The sequence below is a fragment of the Cryptotermes secundus genome, unplaced genomic scaffold (assembly GCF_002891405.2).
Source record: "Cryptotermes secundus unplaced genomic scaffold, Csec_1.0 scaffold13, whole genome shotgun sequence".
In the NCBI taxonomy this organism is placed as follows: Eukaryota; Metazoa; Arthropoda; class Insecta; order Blattodea; family Kalotermitidae; genus Cryptotermes; species Cryptotermes secundus.
In genome coordinates, this window is record NW_019734350.1 from 1,064,976 (window position 1) to 1,085,115 (window position 20,140).

The following is a 20,140-nucleotide window of genomic DNA, read 5'->3' on the forward strand; positions in this document are numbered from 1 at the left end:
ATAGTAAATATTAAATTTGGTGGGCGGGGCAGAGAGTTGTAGGGAATAGATCACTTGAAAGACCTAATATAGATTGGAAGATAATATTAAAATGCATGTTATAACTCGGCCGAGTTAGTGTGAACTGAATTCATCTGGCTCATTGGCGGAGTTTTATAGACACGGCAATGTAGATTGCAATTCTTGACTAGCTGAGCAGTTTCACACCATGGAGTTGATTGATCCTTATGTTCAAAAAATTATTTTAAGGAGCGCTTACGTAATGTCTGAGTAGATTTCTCACTGATTTACATCTACAGTTGAATACACAATATCACCAATTGCGTTCGATAATACATTATTGCTTATGTAGCATGAATATTTATGGTAACAGAAAAAGAACATTTGAATCCTCTTCGTACAAAAGCGTGTCTGTCTTTGCTTTACGTCAGCGAAATCAAATGAAAAATTTCAGGATATATTTTAATAGCAATTTAGGCCATGCTTATAAACTTTTGTTGGAAAACTTATATGTAAGAGACCACTTGGGAGACGTAGGCGTAGATAAGAGGAAAGTATGAAAATTAGTCTTGAAGACATAATAAGGTGTGACGTTGCGTACTGGGTTCAGCTTCCACAGGATAGATTCTAGTGGCAGGCTGTTATGAATACTGCAATGGAATTTATGGTCTTATAAAAGGCGGGGAATTTCTTGGCCAACTGAGCAACTTCTCAAGAAATATTCTGCTCCCATAGAGTTAGTTCTTTATCTGACAATTTAAGTGTTCATAGTTGTTTAGTGCCTCTACCACTAATATATTCTTGCAGTGTCCGTCACCGCTTGGCAAGGATGGCTCTCAAAACCGTCGACTAAAGAAATATGAAAACGATGACATTCCTCAGGAGAAGGTAGTGCGAATCTACCAAGAAGAGCTTGCCAAACTGATGGGTCGCCGTATGGAGGAGTCCATGAGAGGATCTCGCGAGCACTTCCCGAGGTAACCCCAGTCATCTCCTAATAACAGACATTCATATCTTCATTATTAAGTTTGCTGACAAATTTAGAGGAAACGCATGAGGTCAGATCTTCATAATTCGGTGTCCAACGCCTTTCAATTAGTGAGTAATCACGAGACCATATTTACAGTAATGAAAAGTACACAGTTGTGCTCTTTACAAAATATTGTTAGAATAATAAAATCAAGAATAATGAAGTGGGTGGGGCATATATTTATAAGACTATGAATGCATACAAAACTTTATTCCAAAAATGTGAGGGGAATAGTCAGTTTGAGAAATCTAGACATATGTGGAAGATAATATTAAAATTGACATTAAAGAGAGAGGGTGTGAGAATGCGAGCTGCATTCGTATGACTGAGAGTAGGCCATTTGTGGGCTGTTTTAAATACGCTAATGCGGACCTTTGTGTTGTACGCTAATGCGGAATCTCTTAAGCAGTGTAACTACTGTTAGTTTTCCCAAAAAGAATTCATACACTTAGTTTTATTAAGTGAGCATAGTTTATAGCACACATGACAGAAACAAATAAATTAAAAAATATCAAGAGAAGGGGGCACTTTGGACACATAATTTTAAATGACAGGAAGATAAAAATGAGGATATTTCAGGTGAACTGGATTGAAGTAGCTCAATATATGGTCCAGTGGTGGTATTTTATTAAAACAGCTGTGACTCTTTTAAAGTCTTGAAGGAATGTTCTTGACTCCCAAAAAACTGTGGATTGATTTATCAAGGAAGAGCCTGTGCAACGCAGTTTTCCAGTTAAAATGGTATACAAAGTCGACTAAATAAAATTTCCTGTAAGATGCAAAGTTTATTCATGGAAGAACCACATTACATTTTTGTAATTATGCGGTTAGAGGGATACTTGGGAAATACCTCTACTAGAGGGCTTGGTCTATCATTTATACAAAGACAGATCATGAGAAAATACATGTAATAGTTCATAGGAATCAGAAATAATGATTACTTTGTAATATGACTATCATGCTAAAGGAGAGTATTTCTTGATGCTAGATAAATATTCTGTATTTGTTTATGATAAGCTTGATGTCAGCATTGTAATGCATCTCAAATAAGAAAGAACATTTGAAAAACGAATTTGTTATTTCAATAAATTGTTCTTGTGGAGATATACTCCTAATGTGGAACCTTACTATTTCAGCCCTAAGCAATTTTATTTTGAAAAACAAATCTGATGGTACATCCGGTAAGATATCAGAAATTTTGTTTTAGGAGGTGGTGTGAAAAGTCATTTAACAATTGTTGTGTGTGTATTTCATGACACGTTCTTGTGTGGTTATTGATCACTACATCACCAAATCTTTCTTTGTTTCAGGGGGTGGTTTGAAAACTTAGTTAACAGAAATTATGTTTATATTTTGCAACATATTCTTGGTGGTACTCTTGCTCACTACATCGCCAAATCTTTCTTTTTCATCTAAATTTTGTCCGAAAAATACAGTCAGTTTTGCTGTGTGCTGGAACACGACCATACTTCCTTCCAGAATCCATTTATTCTTTGTTTCACACTAATTGCTGAGTACCGAGAACAGCACCCTACGTTTGCTGATGCAGTCTGCTCTTCCCTCATTTCTTCAGTGCTGGTGGAGGTGGCGGTGGGCCCATGGATCGAACCCAAGAAGAAATACGCATGGCTCTAGACGCATACCACCGGGAGTTAGCTAAACTGAATTCTGTATCCTCCTGTCCTCCTGTTGGCAGTCCAGCTGGACTTCCAGGTAAGTCATTTAGAATGCATGATCTTTATATGAACATCAAGAGTAAAGAACAAACAGAGAAGAAGAAGAAGAAGAAGAAAGAAGATAAGGTGGAACTATTTATGCCTTGCTGCTGCTGCTGCTGTTGTTGTTTTTTTTTTTTTTACATTTTTATTTTTCACAGTATCATCATTTTGGCTTCGTTTCTGCTATGTCTTTGTCATTAGAGTCAGAATAGCTTAGTCAGTAATGTGAGTGGCTATGGACTGTGGTTCTATTCTCGCCAGGGGCGGAGGTTTTCTTGCCATCATACTCAGAATGATGTTGGGGCCACCCCAGCCCCTGCGCATGCTGAAGAGCGATTTTTTTGGAATGGGTATCTGAAGCATGAAACTGACCACTTATCTGCATCTATTGTTCAGCTCTACCTGTACCCCTTTCAGACTGAAAACAATGAAATCGCTATGTTCCAAAATTTATAACTGAGTGTAGTGCAAATTGACTGTATATGTTTAGATATAATTCTCTAGTGGTTTAAAACCATAAATACCCTTCCCCCCCTTCCTTAAGACAACCTTCTGTTTCTGACTGAGGTATACATAACATTTTGAAGATCACACATAAATTGGCGTATTTTTTTAGTTCATTGTGGTTAGCTCAGCATTGTTGTGAGCTGGGAAACTAGCAATAATTACACAGTGCCTTACAAATATCTGTGTCATAAATAAATTTAAAAGTGTGGATCCAAGACCATGGGCACCAATCTGATTGCTTGAATTTCACTGCAGTTCACACTAGGTATTTGCCTTGGATTATTTTAGTATAAGTCTTTCAGAAAAATAGCATTTCTTCTTACTATTGAATGAACCTTAGTGTATCATATTGTACTGATAAAGAATGCAGCAAAACAAGAATGAAATATTATTCTGCATCATACTTCTGCTCAACAGTGGTATATTATTCATTGACTTGTTGCTTTTTAAGAAAAATGAAAGTATTCTTCCATGAGTTATACTTAAAGTTATGTATGTCTTCTCTGTAATCAGTATGAATTGTGTAATATTACCTTATCACAACATGAAAATTAAGTAATCAGTTTTCTCTATTAATAACAGATACAATGGTATTAATATTAACCATTTATGTTATTGTGTTATTTGTTGTGTAAAGGACATGTAAATCTGCACACACAACCTGTTCCCTCCTTTATGTAGGTTTATTCTGTGAGTCTGAACATTTAGAATGCACATCCACCAACACTTGCTTGACTCTAGGATATATATATATATATATATCTTGTACTGTTGACCTTGTTATTCATTGAAATGAATTCAAGATTATGAAATGAATAAAACAGAGTTGGCCAGTTGTATGAGGGCTATTCAAAAGTAACCTCTGTTTATTTTAGGTAACTAATGTAGAAGTGGGGGGAGTGCTTGTGAATGCAGAGTAGTTTCACATAACTCATTGTCATGTAAACTATCACATAACTCATCACTTAGTGTTTGTTCTTGTCTCTACAGAGTTAGTTATGATGTGTCCTGCGATTGATATCCCACCAGATGTGAACTTCATGCTGTTATCCACTTTCTTCATGCTAAAAACATGAGTACTGCTGAAATCTATCATGAATTACGCGCTGTTTATGGCCAAAATATGAGTGAAAGAACTGTAAGGCAATGGTGTAGAATGTTCAGAGATGGGCGAACAAATGTTCACGATGAAGAGCGAAGTGGTCGGCCATCTGTAATGAGTGCTGACATTGTACAAAGTGTTCTTCAAAAATCTGTGAAAGATGGCGCTTCACAGTTTCAGAACTTTCATGTGAATTTCCACAAATTTCACACACTCCCGTCTACGAGATTATCACAGTTAGGCTAGGCTAACACAAGTTTTGCACAAGATGAGTTCCAGAAATGCTCACGGGTGCACATAAAATGCAGAGAATTGCTCTGGCTTTTACTTTTTTAGAGGGATAGCAACTAGTGCTAGGATCAGGAAAACGCCCCCATACGTCTTCATGGCATAGTGCTTAATTAGTTAAACACAAGGACAACTTTATCTTTTACCGCAAAGATGGCGATGAATTTCTCAATTACATTGTAACAGGTGATGAAACTTCTGTTTCATTTTCAAATGTTGAAACCAAAGAGCAGTCAAAGCAGTGGATGCACATACATTCACCAGGCAAGCCGAAAAACCTTCAACAGACGCTGTCTGCCTGCCAGAAAGCTGATGGAAACTGTTTTCTGGGACAGGAAAGGAATGCTGATTGTGGAATTCATGCTGCAAGGAACCACAATCATGTCAGAAGTGTATTGTGAAACAATACAAAATTGTGTAGTGATATTCAGAGCAAGAGGCGTGGAATGCTGACATCCAGTGTAGTGCTCCTTCATGACAATGAGCATCCATGTATGAGTACAGCTACTCACACTCAAGCACTGCTGGAGCATTTCAACTGGGAGTTGTTTGACCACCATCCTTACAGCTTTGATCTCGCTCCGAGCAACTAACTACCATGTGTTTACCTACCTGAACAACTGGTTGTGGCCACAGCGCTTGAGCAATAATGAGGAGTTGATGGAAGATGTCAAAACGTTTCTGAGCTCACACGTGCAGACTTATTTGACTCAGTCATACAAAAACTTATTCTCCAATACAACAAGTGTCTCAGTTCTGACTATGTTGAGAAGTAGCTTAAGTATGTATGTATTTTTTGTATGTAATATTTGTTTTGTTAATCACTTACCGAAGGTTACTTTCCAAATAGCCCTCATACTATCTACAGTCACTGCAATACAAAGGGAACAGAAATCATATGCAGAAAAAGTTTGTGAAAATCTTGCTAAAATTAAATTGTAATGTGGAAATTAGTGCTTATGATGAATTAGATGTATATTTTAGATCATAATAAATTATGTTTTTTGAAACTGAGAAAGTAATTTCTACAGCCTGTCATAAACAAGTAACCTTATCCTACTGGTGTAGTTGATGGAATCTAGGGCGACAGATAAGACGAGTGTGACTTAGGAGCTCACATATATGTGGTAGTATAATCAACTGGTCTGACTGTGCCCATGAACTTTAGATTTTTCTAAATGAGATATTGGTTTTTTGGCAGGTCTTCCAGGTCTTCTGGCTCTACAGCAACAAGCTCTGAGTCAACAACAGCATCAACACGCCCAACTCAATGGGGTTGCACAGGACCTATCACTACCCAAGGACCGCAAGGACAGTGGCAAGCTGTCTAATGGGGGTGGTAGTGAACTGTTGATGGAGGGAGTTGATAGCAAGAAGGAATCTAGCATGATGGAATCTGTTGCTGATGTCTTAAGGCATGCCGGTAGTGCTTTCTCCCTTGTCAGGCCAAAGACTGAACCAGGTATGGAAACAAGAACTAGAAATAAAATGTCCTTCCCACTTGTTGAATAAACTGAAACTTTACCTTCACTTGGGGCATATAGTGTTTCATAGTGATTACTGCAATGCAGGTTTAGCTCCTGAAAAATGTTTAAGAAATTTTGGTTTCAATAAATTGTGTTTGTTCATTATAAAAGGAATGTATTAGTGTGGGGAGTTGTCGTTGCTTTTATAAAACAAATCGTTAATATGTTTATGTCCACCTGAAATCTTCTCTGATTATCCCTGAGGACTAGCAATATTTGCCCAAGAGGCAACTGTTTGCAAACACAACAATATCAGTAGTAAGTGAGTTTCCTTCTTTTTCTGTACATTACCTACCTACCAGTCTGTGCCTGTGCCCGCATATTATGAGAGTCAGCTGTCAGCCTAGACATAAAATGCAATAACAAATGCTGAACCCTGAAGCTGAAGGGATTTTCTTCCCACTACATTTAACAGAGGAAGATTCTGGTCATGAGCCTGAACAGGTTAATTGCACAGTAAAATTTTCTAGACATTTTTATTAACAGATGCTACTGGAATCTGATCATGGAACCTGAGTGATAACAGTACATGGAGAATATAAATCAGTACTGCCAGGATATTTTACAAGGGAGGCAGCCAGAAAATTTGCTTACAAACTTACTTTTAAGCCAATTAACAATATGTTTGAGGATGGCCTATCGTTTTAGAGGGGGCACACAGTAACGTAGTAGGTTGAGGGGCTATGCTACAAGCTGGAAGGTCGCAGGTTCAAGTCCTGATGTGGTCATTGGATTCTTTTCAATTGACCTAATCCTTCCAGCCACACTATGGCCCTGGGGTTCACTCAGCCTCTAACAGAAATGAGTACCAGGAATTAATTAAATAATTTTCCTGGGGAGTAAACTATGCTTACTGTATGTTGGCATATGTTAGATATGAGTTAGGACTTCTCAAAACTTTCATACCATTTGTATTTGGAGATCAATTTTAAAATTATTAGCTTGATCACAAAGTAGTCACAATGTCAGAGTTTATGTACATGTTTTTAATGTTATATGTGTTTTCCTTATTTCCTTTTCCTTTTCCTTGTGACAAAGTACTACTGATTATAATTCTGTAACTAATAACTTATACTGGAAGCACACTTTTGGCATTATGTGAGTCACATTTATTTGACCTTTCAGGAATTGAATCAACTTCTTATGGAAATTTGGATCTAGTTAGGGATTTGGTTAATATACCAGCTCCTTTATTATTAATTTGATTATTATTTATTCTCTACATTTTCCTCATTGGTTTTTGCTGTTGTCATGAGTGTATCTTTCATTCAAGTAGAGAGTAAAAATGCTCATGTGGATAAATACACTTAAGTACATCTAACTCAAGTTTTTAACACATATTTGGAATTAAGTAGGTGTAGTTAATACAGGAATAAGAACTGTCTGTGTAAAGTAAGACATTTCTTCTCTTTGATTATGGTAAATGCCTGTTTCTTTCTTCTGTATCATGTGTTTACCTCACAAGGTCCATTTCTATCATAACTTTTTTTATAATTTCAAAATAGTTTATTTAAAGTGCAGTCAGAAGAAGACAGGATTGTAAAAGTTTGTTCTATTTGTTCCTTCCTTGCTATGGGAAGTAAATAAAGTTCTGCAGAAGAAATGACGTTAAGCACATTATGATTTACTTATGTTGGAAGTATACTCGAATCTATGTAACACTTAGAAATGATTTGTTTCTCTCTGAAGTTAAACTAAATAAGTTCAAGAAGTCTCTGTGCGGACATGCATGTGTGCATTTGTGCATGCATGTGTTTGTGTTTTCTGAGTTTTTGTTTCATAAAATATATAAAATGAAGACATAATTAATATGCCATGTCTGTTCATCCATTTTTTTTTAAGTTGACCTAATCCTTCCAGCCGCACTATGGCCCTGGGGTCAACTCAGCCTCTAACTGAAATGAGTACCAGGAATTAATTAAATACTTTTCCTGGGGAGTAAAGCGCAGCTGGTGCGTAAGGCTGACAACCTTACTGCCAACTTTTAGCTGATTGTCTAGATAATGCGGGACCCTCAATGTCTCACAGCCCTATGGGCCTTCATTCAGTGTAGTGCCTCTGTCATTTATTTACTCTGACAAGAGTGGATTTGTGTCTGAATAAATAAATATAAATTTTTTTTAGAGAGATGAAAATTTATGAAGAATGCATTTGGAAAATGCACGTTTCAGAGTTAGAGTACAACTTTCAACTCTTTTTCTTTTCTATATTAATTCCTGTAATGTCTCCACTTTTTTGTTCTATATAAGAATATGTCCTCTGTCCCTTTCTAACTTGAACATTTAATATTTCTCTATTGGATATCAATAACAGAAGGTTCAGGAAATAGAATTTCTGATTCGTGGCATTTTACTAATTAGGAGTGGGCCCAGGAAGTGGATCTCAACAGCCCACAACTGGCAGCAGTGCAAGTAGTCCGCTGAGCAACTCTATCCTGCCCCCTGCCATGACACCAGGTGATGATTTCTCTAGTGGAGCTGCTGCTGCAAGTCCACTGCAACGTATGGCATCCATTACTAATTCACTCATCTCACAACCAAGCACTCCAACACATCACAGCCCATCACAGCGCCCGCTCAAAGCTGTTCTCCCACCAATCACACAGCAGCAGTTTGACATGTTCAACAATCTCAATACGGAGGACATTGTGAAGAAGGTTAGTCTACTCCTCAGTTAGCCCTTCACTAGTCCCTATTCTGAGCCAGATTGATCCAGTCTATTCCATCCCACCAGTCTAGGATCCGTCCTTAGAATCTATTATGAAAGCTAATATTTAATGAACAGAAAATTTGGTTTTTATGAGGGCTACAGAAATTAAGGATACCTTGTGTAAGAAGCAAAATGTTTTTAGTACCTTGGGCACACTACATACTATTTAACATTTATAATGCTAAGATTTGTGGTAAAATGTTTCATAAATTTCCAGCTGTGTGAAGACTTCATCATGGAGACATACTGTGTTAGTGGAGATGAAAACTGCCAGACAAAGCAAGAAATATGAATATTTCATACCTTAACACTGCATTTTAAACATTGCAATGAGATTTCAGGCAAAAATTTAATGGCAGCATACATTTTGTCTTTGAGAACTAGCACCAAAAAGGTCAAGAATTTCTGGCTTTTCAGAGATTAATGCTTATGAAATGAACTGCTACCAGATGAAGCAGGGAGTGGCATTTCACCTTACAATACAACAAAGCTATATCCCACCCATTTTCTTTTTGAGCATCTGTGGTCTTCATACATTTTTTCCATGGTGTGCATAAAGAGAGTGCATAATGGGCTAAATATCTCTGTCTGTCCATTTGCATAACTCAGACTGGATACATTTTGTACATAGAATAAACACTCTTTAAGTTGTAAGATTTGAGGCTTTCACGGCGGTGACTATGAAGAAAGCAGTCTTCTGGGATTTGGCACCGTGTATATGTGGTGTTAACCGACGTTTCGGAGGAACGTATCGCCCCCATCTTCAGGGTTGAAGAAGTATAGGTAAATCTGCAAGCGACAACACCGTGAGACACGGTCAAGCAGTCTGCTTGTGGTGTCTCACGGTGTTGTCGCTTGCAGATTTACCTATACTTCTTCAACCCTGAAGATGGGGGCGATACGTTCCTCCGAAACGTCGGTTAACACCACATATACACGGTGCCAAATCCCAGAAGACTGCTTTCTTCACTCTTTAAGTTATTGGGCATTTGCTTTGGTCCACTGTTACTGCTATTTTACATGGATGTTGAGTAGAACTTCATGAGACTTCTCAAAAATGATTCAGTACACATAAAAGGGGCCCATGACATCCAATATAGACATCATTAAAATTTGCACTTGTATTTGAAACAGTAGATGTTGTTTGAAGAAAATAACTCATTCTTTATGCTGTTAATACCTGTGCTGCTGATACTGATGGATGAAAAACTGCAAGAACACTATGTACTCCAAACTCAGATACACAGTTTCACTTGGTTCTTAATTGGGAAGCCAGAAAACCATCCCACTTCTGTTACATGGCCTAGTCTGGTAATGTGCAGAGGTCATTTTGTATTCATTTTCTTCCACCTGAAGCTAAGTGTTTATTAAAGTTCTTTAGGTAATTGATAAACTTGTTCCGCTGCTTAATTATTAAGCACTGTGCCATGAAGACATATGGGGGAGTGAAATGTACATCCACAGTTGACCTCAATACTAGATGGAGATGGATGGTCATCTTCATGCCCTGGCCACTTTTTCTTAGGGATATCGCCCCTGGTACTCATTGGATAGGAGGCTGGGTGGAACCCAGAGCCAGTCTGGAAGTTGTGGAGAAGAGAAAAGTCTTGCCCCTGCCAGGAATCAAACCCTGGCCATCCAGCCTGTAGCCTGTCGCTGTGCTGACTGAGTAATCCCAACTCTCAGAGTTCATTAGTGACAACAGTAGTTTGTAATTAATGTAGTTGTAGGTCTGTTGATATGACTGATTTCTTGGCAGTAAATGGTCAACCTTCAGTTATAACATTAAGTCTCATGTAATTTTAACACTTTTGAAGTTATCAGGCAAGTTAATTAGAATGTTCTTTATACATTATGGGACATAAAATTAAGCATGTCTGGCTATATTTAGTCTTACTGTATTGTAATATGTATTGCTTTTACTGAGGTTTATCAGTGGAATTTTTATATGAGTCTGATTTGGGACCCCCAGACAGCAGGTTTCCAGGGTGGTCGGCGTAGTCGACTGCCCCAGAGATCAGCCCTGCTCAACAGCAATCTGAAAAAGGTGCTTTAATCATGTTACAAACGTTTGCTTACCATGTTTAAGTGTGATTTAGAGTAAAGAGAGGAGATTCAAACTAGAAATTTATGAACTGTGTAACAGCACATAGTTTTTGCTGACATTCCACTGTTGTTGCTCTGTTATATGAGGATATCATGTTAGGAATAATGAAGATAAGCATATGTACAGGATGAACCTAAAGCAACTCCAAATGTAATCATGTTACAAATCTCATAATGTTTTCAGTAACTGAAATTTACCTTTATGGCTATGAGGTTCAGTTTCTGTGAAGTGTGTTATTAAATTCTTACATTAAGATTTATATAGAATTTGAATTTCTTTCTTACTTCTAATCCACACCTAAAATTGTTATTGTACATCTAGCTGTAAGTTTCAGTTTATGAGACTGTACTCTACAAATTTTACACTCCTATAATCTGAATATTTTTATGTCCTTCAGGTTAAGGAGTCGCTAAGTCAATACTCCATAAGCCAGCGGTTGTTTGGTGAATCTGTTCTGGGTTTATCACAAGGCAGTGTGTCAGATCTGCTTGCAAGGCCAAAACCATGGCACATGCTAACGCAGAAGGGAAGGGAACCTTTCATTCGCATGAAGATGTTCCTGGAAGATGACAATGCAGTCCACAAATTAGTGGCCAGCCAATACAAGATTGCACCTGAAAAGTTGATGAGGACCGGTAGTTATGCAGGTGGACCTCGTGAGTTTTTAACCAACTTCTGAGAGAAACAGCCCCAAAACATTCACCGAAAGGTTATCATTTCCAGTAATAACTTTGTTACTTTTCAATATCTATGGTTCTAATACAAATCTTAAATGAAGATGTACATATCTTTAGTCAGTCCAGAAAGATATTATGTTAGTAGTCTGATGTTTTCTTCTCATGACTTCTTTCATTTATTGCAAGGTCAAGGAAGACTGATTACTGGAATCAGTTCAGCATTTTGTAAAACTCAGTCAAATATAAAGTGATAAAATTGCTTTTAGAGAGACAAGATATCTAAAAACAGACATATTCTTAATGAGAGAATTTTTGAGGGCTGTTTCTTTTTTAACAGATGAGTAGTGTTTTGTTCCAATTGTGTTGAATTGACTGAAAGTGACAATGATTATTGCATGTGCATATACACAGAGAATGAGGGAATTTGCACCATTGAAGTTGAAAATTAAATACAGATTTTCAGATATCTTACAAATTTTAGAGGCTGCACAGAAGTATACATATTATGTGCATAATTATTGCAAAGAGTTGGACACTTTCAGTGATTTCTTGTGCATTAACTGCTTGTGTCATGAACATACTAATAACATCAGCACAAATGATACTTCTGGGAGATTTTGTTCAGTTTTTCTTTTATCAAAATTGTTTAATGTACTCACTTTGTAGAACTCAGGACATGAATTTGTAATAAAAAAGTGTCAAGCCATGTCAAAGAGATATGCATTATCTGATATGTTCAAAGAAAACATCTGTGCAATGTATCATTTTTCAACAAGCTGGCACACTATCAAATATCTCACTGTTCTGACAGGGTATCTGAATGATAAAATATTCGGGCAGTAATTCTGGTCATTGAAGTCCAAAGGCATGACCTCCCAGATTCCCAGATCTTATATCTATACATTTCTACTTTTGGGAGTATGTTACAGATAAATTTTATATCCCACCTATGCCAGTAGATTTCAAGAACTCTAAAACAGAATTAATTTTTGATAAAGATATCTTACTTAAAGCATATCGTGTTTTTGAATATCGTGTGTGTTGTCAGAGTTATCGGGGGAGCTCATATTGAAGAAAATATTTTAATTACTCCCTCCATGAATGTTGCTTTTAATTTGTATCTTGTTTAGTTCACTCACATTATGTTTTAAAAGTGTTTCATTCATCTGTAACAGCCCTCTACATAATTTGGACCTAAGAGAGCATAAGTAACATAAAGATGGAGAAAATCAGCTCTGCTTTCTAAAAGCATGATTGCCATAGCTTCAAAGGCAAAATATGCTTTGCAGGGTCAAGACAGGACTATTGTTCTGCAAATAATGAGTGGAGAGGCAGACATGAGTAATTATTCCTGATTGATGGATGTAAACAGTTCTCCTCTCTTTTGCAGCATGTTCATCCCTCGGCAAACCGCAGCTGCCTTCTTCAAAACTCTCTGATGCTGTCCCTAACAAAAATCTCCCAGGTGACAACCAGGGATCCATTCTGCCTCCTTCTCTACAGCTCATCCCCCCACATCCTCAGCAACCACCTTCAATACCCCAACCACCCCCTCCTCCCCTGTTGGTCACTCCGCCAGGCCACCATTCTGTTGGATCATTATCAAGTTCAGACTTGAAGAAGTCCCAACAGAACCAACAGTCATCCCATCCAAACCTTCATCCATCACATCATCATCATCAACAGCAGTCAGCAGCATTGCGTGCACTGCAGCAACACATGACACCAAGTGTTTATGAGATGGCAGCGTTAACACAGGACTTGGATACACAGATCATCACAACAAAGATCAAGGAAGCTCTTCTTGCCAACAATATTGGACAGAAAGTATGTATGACTGCAGCATCCAAACTCAATCTGAACCAGATGCATTGCAGCACTGTTACTAGTAATATAGTTCTGAGTGTTTGTTGCAATGGCATTTCATCATGGCCTTGGAGATCACCCATTGCCTATAATTGAGATAATATTGTCGCGTATCGGGCGCATATCGCGACANTATTCCATTAATCAAGTGCGCCAAATTAGAATGCATGTAAAAGAGACAATTATCATCCAAAATTCACTTATTAAAACAACCAAAAACAATAGATTAGTCATATAATATAAAATAAGCATAAAAATAGTTGTCAACTTCAGGTGCAACTTAGTTAATAACAGAAATCAAAAGCATGCAAGCCAACATGCTACAATGCATGGTCATACACATACCGTGCATCTCAATATGAACCAGATGCATTGCAGCACTGTTACTAGTAATATAGTTCTGAGTGTTTGTTGCAATGGCCTTTCATCATGGCCTTGGAGATCACCCATTGTCTATAATTGAGATAATATCTACAATATTTTGGATGCTGGCTCTGTCTCAGTTTTCAGGGAAGAAAAAAATAGGGAGAGTTACTGAGCCCAGTACTAAGGACTGGCTTTGTTACATGTGCTTGCCAAAGTAGATGTTTCCTCTCCTTCTTTATTTCTTGCCAGAAGATAGATATAGTGCCAGTCTCCAAATGTTTTAGGCATTATCTTAGCTTCAGACAACGGATAATTTTCAACAAATGTCCTCGTATTTTTATTACTTGTTTTGAATTATTTTCATTAGCAAACATAAAACAGTTACTTATCCTTTGTGGAAAAAAAATAATTCTTTCATTTAAAAAAGTTTTCTATGAAAGTCAAATGGGATTGATAAAGGAGAATGATTACAGTGCCTGACATTTCATTTTTATGTTCCAGTGCAGATGTTTACTTTACATTTTATTTTGCAATATTATTTAATTTTCGTGTATTTGTGGCACCACAGTATTTGGGATTTGATTTATACATTGTTGAAAGCTTGCTGTCAAGGAACATCATGTAGTATTTAGTGTACTGAAAATATTAATAATCATGCAGGCAATTTATCTATATGCAGATAGGTTTCTTACAGCTCAGTGTATGAGACAAACTCCATCCTAAATGCAACAATTTATTGTAGTTCTTTTGTCTTCTTTTCTTCTACACGGCCGTAACTGGCCACCATCAGGTGTATACTCTCACGTAGCTGTTACACCGCACTTAGTTTAAAATTTAAAAACACCAGCTTTCTTAATTGTTCGTTTATCTGTTATACCTGAACAGTGCTGAAAGGAAGAAGTAGCCGCTGCAGCACTGTAGATCTAGAGCAGGTATCCCTGCAAATTTTAAATTTTAAATTTAAATTGAAGATTTTAAAAATACCAAAATTCAAAAATCAAATTGATGTATGTAAATTAACAAAGATTTTATACATATCTGACAAATATCAGCAAGGGGATTCTGATATATCGGGACCTATTAANGCTATGTGAGAGTATACACCTAATGATAGCCATTTACGGCCGAAACATGTAGTGTAGAAGAAAAGAAGACAAACGAACTACAATAAATTGTTGCGCTTAGGACAGAGTTTGTGTCATACATTGTGTAGAGTGTAAGAAGATGCTTAAATATAATATTGTTACAGCTCCTTTTTAAAGGCTACAGTTACTAAATCTAAGGATTTACGAGCACTAGAAAAAAATAAGAGATTGTGTTGGTTCCAGATCTTTGGAGAAGCAGTGCTGGGTCTCTCACAGGGTTCTGTGAGTGAACTGCTATCCAAGCCCAAACCGTGGCACATGCTGAGCATCAAGGGTCGTGAACCATTCATTCGTATGCAGTTGTGGCTGAGTGATGCACACAATATAGATCGACTGCAGGCCCTCAAGAATGAGCGGCGGGAGGCAAACAAGCGCCGCCGCAGCAGTGGCCATGGTGGTGGTCTTGGTGGTGGCGGTGGTGGTGGAGGTGGTGCTGACAACAGCAGTGATACATCTTCCAATGACACTTCTGAGTTCTATCACAGCCCAAGTCCTGGACCTGGACCACCATCTGCCAAGAAACAGCGAGTCCTCTTCTCTGAGGAGCAGAAGGAGGCACTTCGCCTAGCATTTGCTTTGGACTCCTACCCTAATGTAGCCACAATTGAATTCCTCAGTTCCGAACTAGCACTTTCTTCACGTACTATCACCAACTGGTTCCATAACCATCGGATGCGACTGAAACAACAGGTGCCTCATGGTCTGGCACCAGATGGGGCTGGACTATTGCCACCACCACGTAATGATCCTTCCAATGGTGGACAGCAGTCCTTTGACCCTGTTCAGTTCCGTCTTCTACTTAACCAACGCTTGTTAGAGCTACAGAAAGAGCGCATGGGTCTTGGTTCCGTCCCTCTTCCATATCCACCCTACTTTGCTACAAATGCAAACCTAGCTGCCCTGATTGGTAGAGGCCTGCTTCCCACAGCAGACTGTGACCCAAAGGAGCAGTTCAGTGGGCTTGACCTGAGCATGGGTGGGTTGAAGCGGGAGCCTGCAGACTATGAAGATGAGGAGGATGCAGAGAGCAACATGGGTAGTGAAGATTCAAACCTCTCAGCATCAAGCTTGCGGGAGACTACAACCTCAGCCACTGTGAAAAAAGAATCGTCAGTGGTTCCTCCCACAACAGGGCGTTCATCACGACGTAAACCAGCTGCACCTCAGTGGGTTAATCCTGAGTGGCAGGAGGCTGTGGTAACAGAAACGGGGAAAGACAAACCTGCTGGTAGCAGAGGAGACAAGGAGGTGATTATTAATGGTGTGTGTGTGATGCAAGCAACAGCTGCAGATGACTATGGCATGAAGCTGAATGTCACCGATGAAGAAACGGTCCGTATAGAGCCAACACCAGTTCTCGATCCTTATGATGATAGATGCAGTGATGCTTCATCAGATGCCGTTCCTATTGAGGAACAACGGACCCAGCCTACACCAACTGAACATGATGAAGAAAGAGGAAGTGCTAAGTCAGAAACTTCATCTCCTCAGGAGGATGAAGAAAGATTGGAGGAAGGAGAAGAAGCTGAGGAAGAAGTAGATGGTGAGGTGACAGAAGTGGAAGGGTCTGTGGAAGTGAGACATAAATTTATTAAACACGAGGATGAGGATGATGAAGGGAGGGTATCCCCTATTGAGGAGGAAAGGAAAGATGGGGAATGGGACAGGGCAAGTGGGAAAAGGCCACAGCCAGAAAGAGATGCTGTGATTGACAAGAGAATTAAGGCAGAAGATAGGGAGGAGAGATGGGAATATTAATCGCTTCCCACTTACTTTTAACTAAACGCTTGGTTCCAAGACTGACATGTTGTTGTTGTTGTGGATTCTGCATGCCACATGGAGTAAAACTGAATACAGCTGTTTATAAGAAGAACAGAATGATATTGCTCTAGAGGGACCACATCACTGATTGAGCATTTGAGCTGCTCTGACCTGTTTGTGGGTTGCTAAGGTTATTCTAAAATGTTTCCAGTTTTCTTATACTTCTCACCCGTGGAGATTTTTAATTATTTTTAAAATTTTCATGGTTGGGAAGGTTCTTAGAACAGCAGTGCATTAGAAATAATTTTAAAAATGCTTGGCAAACGAGAAGCCATGTATCAAATAATGTTCAAATGTTCTTTATGTTTACTGACTTTCATATTTTATCATCTGGTGATAAGGACAACGAACCTCAATGAATATTGTTTGGAAATGAGAGGGAGATTAAGAGAGTGGCCAGTGAAGTCTCCCTGAACACGTGCAATCATCGAAGTTGATAAATCATAGTTGTGTTAATTATTGTGATTTTTAATGTTTCTGTTTGTTATTACTTAACAAACTTAGTATGAGTGATGTTACTTCATCTATTTAAGATTTTTTGGATTTTTGATTCTCCAGTATATAAGAGGGCACATATGTGACTCTCATTAATAAATTAATGAGTAGTTGAAAAAAGACTGTTACCATATTCTACTATTATTACTAGCCAAAAATTAATTAATAATGATAATGGCCATTTGCAAAGCAAATTTTAATTGTGATACTGAGCTTACGAATATGAGAATGTACTTTTGCTGATCAAATCTCATTCTGTGTGTGATTTGGATATGCAAGGAATCGATCAAGTCATCCAGAAAATTTTAAAAGGTAAAATATTAGCCTTTTAAATCCCACTTTATTTGACAAAACAGTTCTCATTTAAATGTTGAATATATTATTCAATTATTTTATTTTCTGTAAAAGCAAATTACACAAAAATGTGAAAGACTTTTGTAAATAGAGGACAAAGCAAGCAACCATTCATTCATCAATGCCAGTAAACCTAAGATATATATGACAGTATTGGTTACAAAGAGAGAACTACTTCATAAGAAGTATTGTTGTGAAATATATTACATATAAGTATTAAATATGTCTTGATTGCAGTCAAGGTTCTCAAGATTCATTGAAATTTTATCATGGCTTATATTAAGTTTGTTTAGGTGTTTACAGAACTTCCATCTGTAATAAAATAAATATTTTCTTGATTGCAATTTTTTCTATGAATAGTTGCATATTCATTGTTGGTAATATATTAAGGAAACCAAATTTTCCATTTGGCATTACCAGTTATTATAGCCATATATTACAGAAAAAGACATTTTCTTCTGTTTCAAATACCAAATGCTCTCTTTCCTCTTTTCGACCTGCATTTTCACAGTAAATGAAACCCCCGAAAGTGATTAATTGCTTATTTTCTATCTCCTGCTAGTCTTCTTGAAGAAATCGTCTAGTCGATACTCACCAGTGAACTCTCCAACTCACGGTCTGGTTGCTTTTATATTATTTTGTAACATTATTTGCCATTTCTTCTTGTAACGAAGAACTGGATGTGGAGTGACTTCATGTGGACATGGCCAGAGCAATATGTGGTACCCGGACCCAATTATACGTGCAGTATTTGCGATCTCATATTACCAGATCAACCCTCAGTTTTAATTGTTTTTCCATTTTATGTTTCTTTTTCAGAAATCATCCAAATATATTTGTAATCATATTTATGAATTTTTCTAGTAGAACATGTGCACTGTATTATTCAGAGCTTGGATGATTTGGCCTATTATGTAGAATTCCAGACATAGTCTTTGTTCTGAGATGGTAGTTTTTTTATAATTTGTATTTATTATTTGTACTCGCCTAAGGCAGAAGACAGGCAGTGCTAACTGGTACGTGAATAGAGCAGCCAGTGTTCTGACTGTTGACGTTTTTGAACTTTTTAAAACTATAAGCTGTGTTAATCATAAAATTTAATCCAGAAAAAAAAAAGGAAACTGAAATCTTTGTCCCTATAAATGTATAAAATCATATCTTAACAATATTCAGAAAATCAAATAGTAGCTAATGAAACATAATCAGATTCAGTACGATTCCACCCACTTGACATTTTAAAATTATGCCCCCTTGCCCCATGAAATATTCTAATTCTATTATTCCTTGATGTTATTTAAGTTTCATGAAAAATGTTTAATTAATTTTTATATTGTATGGAATATGGATTGTGGATAGTAGCATGCACGACTTAGGACAAAGAATCTTCTCGCATCATCCAGTTGTTCTTTCACATTAATAAGTATATAAAGTGTACATTACTAATAATTACTGCGGACTGTACAGCGAAGCACCATTTCTAGAAACAGTTTGGATGTGTATGTATATCTTCCAGTTTTCCCCCAACATACTCTTATATTGAGAATTATGTGAATGTGCCCCCTCTTGACCCCTTCCCACCACAAAACCCATTGTACATAATCTACAGAAATTGGGTTGTTAGATGTGATGTTGGGGCATTGTGTGCGAACAAGACTAGTTCCTTATGAAACACGAACTTGCTGGAACAGTTGTTATGACCGAGAGTGCGGGTAAACTGTGTGTGTTGTGTGACTGGCTGCACAGAGTGTAAGGAGAACTGTATCGTGGTTGAACACAAAACAAGAGATGGATACAAGAGAAAATAAATTTATTGAGACTCTTAAAGAGTTACCCTAGTGCTGAATGAATAGTTTGCACATTACAAAAAGTGCCCAAAACTAAATATATCAGTTTTTCATTTAATAATTCATTACTGCTTAGCATCATATGTACATATTTATATTCATATCATTGTGTCCTTTTAAAATTTCTAATATTAAAAGTTTCTCTGTATTTATTCAAGTATGTGATTATTTCCGTAAATCGTGCAAATAGATGAGATACTTGAACATAATGTGAGAGAATGTCATTGTTATGCTTGTACTTAATGTACTAGCAACAAATGTGATTACCTTTCTCCTAATATTCAGTTCCAAGTCATGAATTCCTTCCACACTTCACAACTACTAACATAACAGTTTCATGACAAGGTCAGTTGAAAACAGTCAGCTGCTACAACACAAACTATTTAAATGTGATGCTTCTATATAATTACTCTGGCAAAACTGTGATCAGAATATTTCTACTTGTATAAGTATCAGAAAATGGGGCCCTTTCCAGACTATGGACCCAGGCACACATCATAGGGAGGGATTCATGTAGACTGGGGGAATGTTGGAATAACTATTGAAAAGTGGATGTGAACAGCCAAAGGTTGATGGCTACAGGTT

At 37.5% G+C, this 20,140-nt stretch overlaps 1 protein-coding gene across 5 annotated transcripts in view; it reads left to right on the forward strand.

Annotated features, from left to right (window-relative positions):
• LOC111868734 (homeobox protein cut) overlaps window positions 1-19,766 on the forward strand; it is a 394,707-nt gene extending 374,941 nt beyond the window's left edge. For 3 of the 5 annotated variants that reach the window (XM_023859663.2, XM_023859666.2, XM_023859665.2), the window contains exons 8-14: window positions 808-977; window positions 2,580-2,743; window positions 5,847-6,107; window positions 8,532-8,827; window positions 11,385-11,643; window positions 13,055-13,491; window positions 15,225-19,766. In XM_023859663.2, the coding sequence (XP_023715431.1) occupies window positions 808-977; window positions 2,580-2,743; window positions 5,847-6,107; window positions 8,532-8,827; window positions 11,385-11,643; window positions 13,055-13,491; window positions 15,225-16,799 (3,162 nt within the window). In that variant the 3' untranslated portion in view covers window positions 16,800-19,766. The remainder of the gene's footprint in view (window positions 1-807; window positions 978-2,579; window positions 2,744-5,846; window positions 6,108-8,531; window positions 8,828-11,384; window positions 11,644-13,054; window positions 13,492-15,224) is intronic. The other 2 variants (XM_023859664.2, XM_033753154.1) reach the window with 2 other exon arrangements.
• The last annotated feature ends 374 nt before the right edge of the window (window positions 19,767-20,140 follow it).